This window comes from Mesoplodon densirostris, chromosome 20 (genome assembly GCF_025265405.1).
Source record: "Mesoplodon densirostris isolate mMesDen1 chromosome 20, mMesDen1 primary haplotype, whole genome shotgun sequence".
Lineage (NCBI taxonomy): Eukaryota > Metazoa > Chordata > Mammalia > Artiodactyla > Ziphiidae > Mesoplodon > Mesoplodon densirostris.
Window position 1 is genome coordinate 376,660 of NC_082680.1, and position 13,135 is coordinate 389,794.

General features: G+C 39.1%; 1 protein-coding gene across 5 annotated transcripts in view; it reads right to left on the reverse strand.

The window, feature by feature from the left end:
* The window catches only part of TENM3 (teneurin transmembrane protein 3), a 323,385-nt gene that overhangs the window by 128,237 nt on the left and 182,013 nt on the right, over positions 1-13,135 (reverse strand). For all 5 annotated transcript variants that reach the window (XM_060086155.1, XM_060086154.1, XM_060086153.1 and 2 more), the window contains one exon: positions 6,954-7,076. In XM_060086155.1, the coding sequence (XP_059942138.1) occupies positions 6,954-7,076 (123 nt within the window). The remainder of the gene's footprint in view (positions 1-6,953; positions 7,077-13,135) is intronic.

Consider the following 13,135-nt stretch of genomic DNA (forward strand, 5'->3'; position numbering starts at 1 on the left):
AATGAAAAATTAAAAAGCAATTTGAATTATTTTGTTTAAAGAGGATGAATCACGTATATGTAGCTTTTCAATCTGTACTCATACAAAAGGAGGTTTTTTGTTGTTGAGATTTAATTGACATACAACATTATGTTAGTTTCAGATGCAAACGTAATGACTTGTTATTTGTATATATTGTGAAATGATCACCACGATAACTCTACCGTACGTAGGTACCATTTTTTTCACGTGTGATGAGAACTTTTAAGATCTACTCTCTCACAGCTTTCAAATATATGACAAGTTTTGTTAACTATGGTCACCATGCTGTACATTATATCCCATGATTTATTTATTTTAAAACTGGAAGTTTTAAAATAAATTTCTTTCTTTCTTTTTTTTTTGATTGGATAAGTCATTTGCTAGAGTTACACTAACCAAAATTTATGGCCTGCATTTTGTCTTATATTATCCCAAATTATCCTATGCTAAATTTTAACATTTGTCTTATTGCTCCTTTCCAATAAAGCTAGTGTGTAATGTCCTGCCATGGTATCCTCTACTTTTCCTTATTGTGCATTTTCTCATTCATTGGAATTGCTTGCTTGAATCCTGTCTTGCCTAGTAATTCACACACTCTGGGAACAACACATGTGACTGTCTGTTTCTCACTGCTATGTTCTCAGAACCGTGCTCTGTGCACGGCACATAATATCATATGCTCAATAAATACATGCAGAATGAATGAATACTATGCATTCAAAGGAGGGTTAAGGAATAGATTTCTTCCTAAAATCAAAATAACTAAAAATATAAATAACTAATGATAGGTATTTCTAATATTGCTTTAGAGGATATTTTGATGCTGATTTAAGGATCTACATTCTTAAGAATTTTGCTACAAATACAAGTAAAGTACGTAATCTTGAATTGCAAAAACAAGAGTGAAGTAATAGTTACTGACATGTATAACCTACTCATCATGTTCCAGCCACTGCCTGGCCCCCTACATGCATTAAATGATTTTAACCTCACTATGACCCTATGAAGAAACAGGAGGTTAAAGAAGGTAATTTGCTTAAAGCCACCCAACAAGTGCACAGCTTTAATCCTTAATCACTCTGCTGTACCAACATCTGCTTTGTGTACAGTTAATGCAAGGCACTGTGTCGGGCCCTTTATATACTTTATAGCATTTAGTCATCCTATTTTCATTCACTCATTGGACAATACTTATTGAGCATCCATTACATGCCTATAACTGTGCTGACAACTTTGAACAGAGAGGTGGAAAAATAGTGTGCCTTACACTCTAGCAAAGACGACACATTAAATAGTAATGGTGATAACCACTAACAAGTATTTACACTGACTATTCAAGACCATTCTAATTGATGAGAAAGCTGAAGCACAAAGATGCTATACAGTAACTTGTCCCAAGTATCAAAGGCATTAATAATGGTCAGAACTATTGTAGGATGTGAAACCAGGTGGTTTGGCTCAAGACCCTATAGCCTTTAACTCTCTGCTCTATTGTTTCTATGCTATAGTATGGTGTGACGAATAGCCAGATTGTGGAGAACCTTGTTAAGTCATCTAAAGGCATTTGACCAGAATCTAGATCACTGAAGGGTGTCAAGTAGTATACTGATATTTCAAATCTGTATTTGAAGAATGGATGAACAAGTCTAGAGATACATATCCCGGATAGAAGGTGGCTTCTATAATCCAGGGGAGAGTTGACAGGATCCAGGAGATATTTTGGGGTTAGAATTGACAGGACTTGATGACTGACTGCACAGGGGAGGTGAGAGAGCAGAAGTCAGGCATGACCCCTAAGCTTCTGGCCCAGGTAGCTAGGTGAATGATGATGCCATTTCCTGATATAGAAAGAAAGGCACATTTGGAAAGAAAGATGATGGGCTAGTTGTGTTCTCCAAAGATGGCCACAACATCTCCCATCCCACATGTCCTTATGCAGTGTGTCCCCACCGTGTCCCCACCATTTCCCCAGTCAAGAGTGGGGTTTAATTCTCCATCTCATGAATCTGGGCCGATCTTACTGACTTTCTTGACCAATCAGATATGATGGAAGTGACATCCCGAGCGTCCAATGCTCTAAGTCATAAGAAGCCTTGTCTGGGTCTCTTGGAATGCTCCCTCTGGGGACACTCCTCTTCAGAACTTGTGCTCTGAGAAGTCCAAGCCAAGTGGAAGGCCATGTTTAGACATTACAGTCAGCAGTATCAACTGCTAGCCCTGTGAGTGGGCTACCTTGAATTTCAGTTCAGTGGAGCTTTCAAACAGACCAAGCAACATCTGAAAGCAATTTCATGAGCGATCCAAGCAAAAAAATGAAAATTACCCAGTTAATCCACAGAACCATGAGAGATGATAACAAACTGTTCTTTTAAGCCACTGGATTTTGATGTGGCTTGTTAGGCAGTAAAAGATAACCAAATTAGTTGTTGGGTTCAGTTTTAGACATATGGAGTTTGAGATGCCTGGAAGACACCCAAGTGGGGATTTTCTAAAGATACTTGGATAGATTTTTCATAGTTGATGTCTGGAGCTCCAAGACAGAGAGATCCAGGCTGCACTTATTGATTTGGGAGCACAAAGAATGTAACACAACACATAGCACATGGAATGTAAATGAAGTCAGGAGAATGGATCTGAGGACCCAGAGAGATTATATTCTGAGTGACGGCAGTGTTTGGGGATCGGGTAGAGGAAGATGAGTCAACTAAACGAACTGAGAAATCACTGCCAAAAACTCAGGAAGAAAGTGGAAACGGTATCACAGGAGCTAAGGAAAAGGGTATTTCAATTAGGAGTGATAGGTTACCTACTGAATGCTACCAAGAGCTCAAATGTGACAGAGAGCCTAGAGTATCAATTGATGCTATTGGCAGGACCACCGATAAGTCGGGAAGACATCTGTGTCTGTGAGTGACGGTGGCAGAGGACAGTCATGAGGAAGGAGCCTGAAGAAGCCACACTGTCACAGGAGTAAGTGGAAGGTGAAGACATGACTTCATGGCGAATACACACACCGTGTTCCAGAAGGCTGGCTACACGGGGAGAAGAGAAAGATGGGGTAGGGCAGGGGTAGGGGGCAGACTCAAGGTTTTTTTTTAAGACTTGAGAGACTTGGGAATGTTCAAATGTTGATTGGAAGGTGCCAGCCAGTTGAGAGAGGAAATTCTGAAGTACAGAATGGGATCAAGAGCTCTCTTAGAAAGATTAGTAAGAAAAGGATGGAAAGACAGATCTAGATACACATAGGGATGGAGCTCTATTTACAGGAAATCAAGGTTTCTGGGTTTTTTTTTTGCTGAATAGAACACAAGGCCATCTGCTGGGAGCTGAGGGATTGAAGCTTCGAGGACAGCAGGAGAGTTGGAAATAACCGCTGAGATGTGTGGGGAGAGAGCTTGCAAGGGAAACACAGAAGGGCTGCCAGACTGTTGACGCTGATCAGCCAAGAGACAGGCATTACTCCCTCTTTACGTGGAGGAAATTGAGGCTCAGAGAGGTTGAGTAACTTGCTCAAGGTTACAGAGTAACAGACGAAAGAGCTAGGATCTGAATGCAGGGCTGCGCGATGCTCTCCAGCACGTTAGGCTAAGTGAATTCCTCGATCCAGTGGAATAGTTTTAGTTCCTACAAAGAGACTGGTGTTTGAACTAAAACCTTCATCCTTGCCTCTTTATTCGTGTTGCCCACTTCCATCAGTTCTGCCTGAGACCTCACACTTGGCATCTCACCTCTAAACTCTGTAGTTAAAGAACGTCTCCGGAATAATCAGGAAAGAATCATGGCATGTAATAGAAATTCTTCTTTTAAATACTAAATACCATTTAGAAACTTTGGTTCAGTACTCGCTTAAAAGTGAGCAGGGAGTTTAGCACCACGACTGTTCCTCAGAATTGTATTTATAAAATAAGAATAAAACAGGACCGCAGAAAGAAGAGCATTGCGTTTAGAAGCCACGAAGTAATTTCCCCATCATGCTTAGCACGGTTAATTCTCCCAGTGAGCTTCATTCAGGATTGCAAGAATTTCTTAAGGGTTATAATCTCCTAGAGTTTCTAGAGATGATGTGATCTGGTTCTCTGCACAGTTTATAAAACTGAAGTAGTAGATGATGGTGCATGGTCTCTGCCGGTTCATCAGGGATGCTTAAAAGCAGTGTTTTTAAGGTACCTCCCTTCTTGCAAATACAGTCCCCTCCTGCCCCCTGCACTCCAGGTCTATACGTATTTAAGAGATACATACCTAGAACCTTTACTTGGAAAAACGAAAATAAGAATTCCTTACCAATTTAGGGTTTTTCGGGCTACTGGAAAAATAATAAAGATAACAAGTGAGACTATTATTTAGGTCACACTTTGGACAAAGTCTGAGCCTCGAGATAGCCTTCTTTCCATAAAGAGAAATTCCTACGAATCCCCCTGTCCGGTTGGCAGGCTGCAGGATCCGTTCTTCTCCAGTATATCTAACTCATTCTGGGGCATCTGTCATCTCCTCCTTATGTGGGAGGCTAGGAAGATGGTCCTTCACTTACACGCATACAGTAAGTCCCCTACATATGAACCTTCATGCTGCGAACTTTCAAAGATGCGGATGTGCATCTGGTTCCAGCAAGGTACCAGCACCTGTGCCATCAGCGCCAGGCGTGAGTGACATTGCAGCTCGCCCTCTGTCCCCTATGGCTGACCATCCCTCAGCTCTACCATCTCCCACCTCCTCTCCCTCCTCCAGGCAGTAACTCTTCTCGCCTGTTCACTGGATGCCAGCCCCTGTGTGCCAGCTGTTGTACTGGACTACTGTACTTTCCAAGGCACTGTCCTGTAAGATTAAAAATGTGTTCTTTATGTTTTGCATTTGTTTTTTTATGTATTATTTGTGTGAAAAGTATTATAAACCTATTACAGTACGGTACTATATAGCCGACTGTGTAAGTTGGGTACCTAGGCTAACTTTGTTAGACTTACGAACAAATTGGACTTACAAACACACTCTTGGAACGGAGCTTGTTTGTATGTAGGGGACTTACTATATACAGTTGCTCCACTGGCACCTGTCAACTGCACCCCGTGCGTTCTGTGATCACATGGGGACTTCAGTCCCTCTTAGGGAAGCAGACTTTCAGAGCCGTATTTTTGAAACTGTGACCCACAATCCTTTGTAAATTGCAAAATTATCTGAGTGAGTTTCAACTAGCATTTGTGATAAATGGGAAATTCAATAAAATAGAATAGAAAATCCCAAGAACCAGCACCGAGGTTGTGGGAGGGTCTCTGAAGCCACAGCTTTCTCAATATCACACATTTCAAGGACTGTGACACTCATTAGCCACACTCTATTTTCATTCTGATTGTAATAAAAGGCTAGGATGTTGTAAAATAAACGAAACATCTACAATAAGCATTTTTCTTTTCAGTCTGTAAAAGAGTTCCCTACATGTGTGGTTAAGAAGTGCTGTTTGACCATTTTCATGGGAACAATCCACTTTAAAAGACAGTCTAAGTTGCAATCTATATAAATAAAAAATAAATACTCTTAATTTCTGTGTAGTTATGGATCTGTTCATGTGTGTGTTATCAGTGCATAAAAAATTAAACAGTTGTTTAAAGTAATTATATTGCACTTAACTGAAATTTCCCACCAACAATCTTAATTAGGTAAGCTTTTCTTCACTCCTCTTTAATCCACTGTGCACTGACTTCCACTGCCACTGTCATCAGCCACCAGATTATAGTTTTTTGGAATGTATAGCACTTTGTATCAAAAGACTCCTTACAGGGGTGGGGTAGCGGTATTTATTATTACTATGAAAATCTAATGTCTTATAAAATCTCTCAGCCTCCCCAGGAAGGAAGAGGAGTGACATAAAGTATTATTGTTAAAATAAAACAGAAGCTGGGAAAGCAAAGAACAAAAAAAAAATGGTAAAAGCATTAGTCACAGCCAATGGGTACATGTAAAATAGCAGCATATATATAAATACAAATAAATATATTATAGTATATATAAATATATAATAGCTTCTTTCTAGTCTTGCAAAGAAACTAGCCACATGAGGATGAACATAATAGATGCCAAAGCAGAACAAAAATATACAAGATAAGAAGAAATAAAGAGGAAGAAGAGCCAGGGAAATGTTTAAAGGCAAAGGATATACTTCTCACGTGACAGAAAAAGGTGTCTTGATCTGGTTGCTTTGAGACATAAAGTATTATGACATTTTGCAAAAAGTCAGAGGATGCCAAATGCCAAGACATACATACAAGCACACACACATATATAAAAATAATAGACAGATATATAATATAAATATACTTACATATGTACATATTTTTCTGGGTGTTTATATTGCAAAAATGACATACAGCATTCTCTAACTGCTTAACTTCCATTTTTAAAATCAGAGCCAATTGATGTGAAAGTCTGTTAGCTCAAAGTATAAACTTTTGAAGGTTTAAAGAAAGGGCAAGCAGAGGAAAGGTCAATAAATGAGAATCCTTTCATGTGTTTTGTATGTAAAAGCTTTTAAAACAAAATGAAGATAGTATTCCAACTCCACATACTAGCTGAACAAAGAAAGCTCAATATACCCAAGGTAATATGAGATGATACACTGAATTATAATCTATTTACAGACTAAAAATAAAACAAAATGCATACTTGTAGGAATGAAAGGCAGAAAAGCCTAGCCATCGACTCAAAAGGCAGAACACTGTATTATTCCTATAATAAAAATGTGAATTTCCAATCCTTCAAGTAAATGAATAAAAGTCACTCATTAAAAGATAATATTTGTAATTCTGAAACCTTTTCCTTCTCCCATATAAAGCTGAATGTTACATGGGTAAAAATAAATTTATTTTATTAAAAATGTTAAAAGAGATGAAATGTGAAAAGAGATGTTAAAAGAAAAACACAGGACACATAATTCTTTCTCTTACCATTGTCACCAGAAGGTAACGATACAGTGTTCGTTGGCATGGTATCAGAATTCACTTTTCCATTCTCAAATGTGTCATTTTCAGTCTGCTGTAACTGCCAGTTGAGGCCAAAGAGATGCATTGCTGGGGGTAAAAAAATACAAGTTGTTTAAAGGTCTGCTGCTTCTAGCTACAATATCAAATGGTATATATGTTTATAACAAGAGTCACATGTAAAGTTAAAATTTCCATGCTCTGAAATACCAAAGATGATTGCATAATAAAAATTAGAAAACAAACAGTTCCTCAGTGCAACATGGCAGCACTTTAATAAAGATTTGATATCACTCAGTTAACTGGTACCGGGAAATCCTTAGGAGTGAATCATTATTTGTTCTGCTTTGTTCCAGTTCTACTCTGCACCATCATTTAAGTAAGCGGTAGTATGCGCTCTAGCAGTACTTGCCAAACTTACCTGACCCCAGGACACTTGCACATGTACAACACTTCGTTGCAATATCTATAGTTCTCAAGAGACATGATGCTATTCTCTTGGATTAAGGTAACAACTCGTTTCACAAACGAATTTGGTGCATGAAATGCTCAGAATGGATTCAGATGCACAAAATATAATAATATTTGAATGTTCTAAATTTAAGATAAATAATCTTCGAATTTATGACTTACAATTCAGCAAGAGCACAGATCAAGCAACATGCATGTGTATCAGGTGATTTCATGTAGAGCTTCTGAGGTGGGTGTGATAATCTCATAAACTGATACAAATTTTGTAAATGTGTTTACTAATTTTCTTGATGTAAAATACTTAGAAAATAGGTAACTAGACCGTATAATTATAAAGACTAATGTAATATAATTTATCATTTTATATATTATTTAAAATATTTAGAATAATCACTGTCATGTTAACCATTAACACTTAACATTCATTTGTGCTCTATAGCATATAGTTTAGGAATTAATCCCTAAAGAAGGCTAAGTATCCATGGGGAAACCCAGTGACTGTCATATTACTATGTCATGAAGGAGAATTTTTCAACAGTATTTGACAGTATATATGCATTATACATGTTGAAATTTACCAGAGAGGTGGAGAAAGACGTAAGTGTTTAAAAAGTACTGTTAGAGACAGTATGATAACAATCACTGTAAAAAGCCCTTATTAAATATCCAATATATAGTAACAAAACTAAATTAGTACAGTGTAAAGAGGAGAGGCTTTAGATGTAGTTAGATTTGGGTTCAACTTCAATCTAGGATTTAATCTTGGACAAACGATGTAATTTTTTTTTAATTTTTTTTTTTTTTTTTAGTTTTTTCTTTTATCTGAAAATATCTTTATTTCACTTTCATTCTTCACAGATGTTTTCACTAGTGTAGAATTCTGGATTGGCTTTTGTCTTCTTTGAGCACTTTTTTTTTTCCCCTTGGCTGCGCTGGGTCTTTGTTGCTGCGCGCGGGCTTTCTCTAGTTGTGGCGAGCGGAGGCTACTCTTCATTGTGGTGTGCGGGCTTCTCATTGCAGTGGCTTCTCTTGTTGCGGAGCACAGGCTCTAGGTGCGCGGGCTTCAGTAGTTGCAGCACATGGGCTCAGTAGTTGTGGCGCACGGGCTTAGTTGCTCCGTGGCATGTGGGATCTCTCTGGACCAGGGCTCCAACTGTGTCCCCGGCATCGGCAGGCGGATTCTTAACCACTGCACCACAAGGGAGGTCCCAAATGATGTACTATTGTTAAACATTAGGTTTACTTACAAAATGAGGCTGGATAAACCTATCTTATTTAATTGATGTAAACTTTCTGGACAGTATACATTAAGGCACCTAGCAAGACAGTCTGCAGTATATAGGTCTTTTATTTATTTGTTCTCTACTCCAGGTTACTGAACCATTTGCAGTCACCTGACCAGACCATAGAACCTCTCAATAAATAGTCCCCTCTGTCTGCAATGTTCTCCACCCACTGCAAAATACCTCTCTTCCCTCAGATGGTCGGTATCAACTTCTTGGGATAGCACTCCCTGACAGGGTGAAGCATCTCTCCCAATATTGTCTGTGTATCTCATTTGCCTTATACAGTATCTGCTACCGAGTAGATCTCGATAAGTATCTGTCAAAGAAACAGACTGTATTTTCTAAGGTTTTAAAATGTCACACAATACTGTTGTGGATAAAAGTATAGTAATTTAAGGAAAAGTTAATAAATATAAAATATCTAAATACAAAGCAAATACATAAATGCCTAAAAATGGAATGTTATATTATTAATAATGAATTAATGACTAGTCAGTGTTATGCTCTATGAAAAGTAGTTTTGTGAAAGTCCACTAGCACTAATATATAATTGATTGACTTTTTTAAAAGAGTCAACAGCTTGGTGATATTCTATTACCAGTGCCACATTCTTCTGTTAACAATACTTGATATAAAATCATCCTATAGTAAGAAACATACTAAACATAGATAGGAGCATAGCTATATCCACCCTGTACATTTGTAGCAAACGTATATACTCATAACTCCCTGCTTAAATTACAGTTTTCCAGCAATTCCCTTTAAAGGCTAATTTTTTCAAGGATTAAGATATAGGTTATAGAATTCTCCAATATACAAATTGTCAGCTTGTAAAGAGGTATAACTTATGTCATTTTGCATTAAATTATGTAGTGTTTGAGTGGCAAAATGTCAGAAGCTTTCTAAAAATTTATTGCTTCACAGTTTTCAAGGTTTCAGATAATTCAGCAATTTTTGAGTAAAATACTGGGTGCTAGGTCCGCATACAGTAGAAGTTTTGATGGGCATACTCTGGCATAGCAATGATAAATATTCCAAAAGGGTCAAAGCTTCTACACAAAATAACGTATCATCATTGTGAGCTTTTATGTGGCACAGAAAGTCTTCCTGAATGATAGATTTGCTCATATTATTGGTTTTAATAGACTGTGAAGAGGAGAGACAGCCCACGGGGTCAGGCACAGGCATCAAATGTTAAAAAGTAATGTTATGTTTGTGTCTGGCGAGCTGTTTTACTTTTTGTCACATGGGCAACAGCTTTATTATGTACTTTTTATTACAGAAAATCTCAATAAAATGGGATTTTGGTTCTACTTAGGATGTCGTATAATGAGAACCATACCAAATAATATTATATCTTGTTAAACACTGTTTTGAAATGTACTTTGAAAATGTTGGTGTTTGGTGCTGAGTGAAGCTCTTGACACTTGTTATGTGTAACTTAAGATTTTCATGTAAATACAGGGTGAGATTGACTCCAAAGTTAATGAGAGACAGAGAGAGAGACAGGGACAGAGAGAGAGAGAGAGAGAGAGAGAGAGAGAGAGAGAGAGAGAGAGAAGGAGGCAGGAAACTCAAAGCCAGCGTTACAGAAATCCCTGAACACTGGTATCATAGAACCACATGAGCTGTCTTGGCAGGCAAATAAAGGGAGAAGTAGAGAAGTAAAATAGATCTGTAAATAAAGAAGGATGATCCCAGTTCTTTTTTTTTTTTTTTTTTTCTTTTTGCGGTATGCGGGCCTCTCACTGTTGTGGCCTCTCCCGTTGCAGAGCACAGGCTCCGGATGCACAGGCTCAGCGGCCATGGCTCACGGGCCCAGCCGCTCCGCGGCATGTGGGATCCTCCCAGACCGGGGCACGAACCCGCGTCCCCTGCATCGGCAGGCGGACTCTCAACCACCGCGCCACCAGGGAGGCCCTGATCCCAGTTCTTTAATGCCCAGGCTGGAAAGCAGATGTGAACCCATGAGAAGGCATTGCTGCCACTCTTCATGACGGTTCCATGGATCCTTGGTTTGCACAGGACCTGATGGAGGGTGTGGGAAGAGGCGGGGAGCTCTGTGCTCTGCTGAGCCCTGGACCCCTCTGGGCGTTCAGGCTGGCAGCCACACCGGGCATTCTCTCAGCCACAGACAGCGTCCTTTGTGTTAGATCACTGGGATGCAATATTTTAAAAAAATAAACATCCATTGAACACAACCTACGTGTCAAGTGTTGTGCTTCTGTTTCACCCGGTATCTCATTTAAGCTTCACAAAGACTCCGTTGAATAGTTACTTTTTTTTTTCATTTTAAATCTGCAAAAACTGAGACTTTTTGAGAGTTTAGGGTTCCAAGCAAGTAAGCAGTGGACCATGACCTTAAACCCAGACCTTCTGGTAATAAAGGGAATACATAGCACGATACCTCTCTATCCTACCAGAGGGCAGTGGAGTGTGAAAATCCACACAGGAGGGGGTCAAATGTAACTTCTGTGGGGGTCAAAGGCTAGAGATATGCTTCTCTACCACATCTAGGGAACCAAAGGCAGAGAGAGACAGTATTTGGAGTTGAGGGCGGGAAAGATACTAATCAGTGACACATGTGTATTCCAGTCACCATCCTTCTAAACAAATACTGTTCCACATGCATATTGTCTTAAAAGAAAACTTTTACAGTAATATGATGAGGATGATTCAATTAATAACAGGCTATTCTGGTTAACTCCAAGAGTCTTAAAGTAGGCTGTATAGGTGTGTATTTTAAAGTTACAGAAATTAGTACTCATGTAGATTTAAGCAGTTCCATGTGTTTTTCACATTTTCACATACCTTGATATCTATCATCTTCTAATAATGCAGCGTGTGACAGGATCATCATCCTTGTTGTATGAGGACAAGACACAGGCAGAGAGGGGATCTGTGACGCACTCAGTGTCTTTTAAAAAGTTAGTGCATAAAGAGGACTCAGGATGCCAGGTCTCCTGACCCGATTTCAGGATCCTTTTTATGCACTGTGCTGCTTTCCTACTCACCTGAATCAAAACTGAGCATTCACATCAAAGAAATTTTTAAAAATTTAACACAAATTGTTAATTTATCTCTCTTTTGACAGTAGCAAACATGATCAAAAGTTGTCCACGTGAAAAAATTGGTTTCTAAATACAAGATGTTTACCAACTATAAATGGTTGTATTTTTGCAAGATCATTTGTAAGTTGCTTGCTGGAAATTGGAATACATTTTCTCCATATTAAAAAATCTTATGAATGGTGGTAAACTCCCCAGCGTGTCTACAAAAGTCTGCCTGGGGCTTCCCTGGTGGTGCAGTGGTTGAGAGTCCGCCTGCCGATGCAGGGGACACGGGTTCGTACCCCAGTCTGGGAGGATCCCACATGCCACGGAGCGGCTGGGCCCGTGAGCCATGGCCGCTGAGCCTGCGCGTCCGGAGCCTGTGCTCCGCAACGGGAGAGGCCACAACAGTGAGAGGCCCGCGTACCGAAAAAAAAAAAAAAAAAAAAAGTCTGCCTGTATATCCAATAGAGATATGTATACAAAACTACAATGAGGTATCACCTCACACTGGTCAGAATGGCCATCATCAAAAATCCTACAAACAATAAATGCTGGAGAGGGTGTGGAGAAAAGGGAACCCTCTTGCACTGTTGGTGGGAATGTAAATTGATACAGCCACTATAAAGAACAGTATGGAAGTTCCTTAAAAAACTAAAAATAGAACTACCATATGACCCTGCAATCCCACTACTGGGCATATACCCTGAGAAAACCATAATTCAAAAAGAGTCATGTACCACAATGTTCACTGCAACTCTATTTACAATAGCCGGGACATGGAAGCAACCGAAGTGCCCACTGACAGATGAATGGATAAAGAAGATGTGGTACGTATATACAATGGAATATTACTCAGCCATAAAAAAGAACGAAATTGGGTCATTTGTAGAGACATGGACGGACCTAGAGACTGTCATACAGAGTGAAGTAAGTCAGAAAGAGAAAAACAAATATTGTATATTACTGCATATATGTGGAATCTAGAAAAATAGTAGAGATGAACTTATTTGCAAAGCAGAAATAGAGACACAGACGTAGAGAACAAACGTATGGACACCAAGGGGGGAAGGGGGTGGGTGGGATGAACTGGGAGATTGGGATTGACATATACACACTACTATGTATAAAATAGATAACTAACGAGAACCTACTGTATAGCACAGGGAACTCTACTCACTGCTCTGTGGTGACCTAAGTGGGAAGGAAATCCAAGCAAGAGGGGATATATGTATACATATGGCTGATTCACTTTGCTGTATAGCAGAAACTAACACAACACTGTAGCATAACTACACTCCAATAAAATAAAAATTAAAAAAAAGAGCAAATAGGACAAATG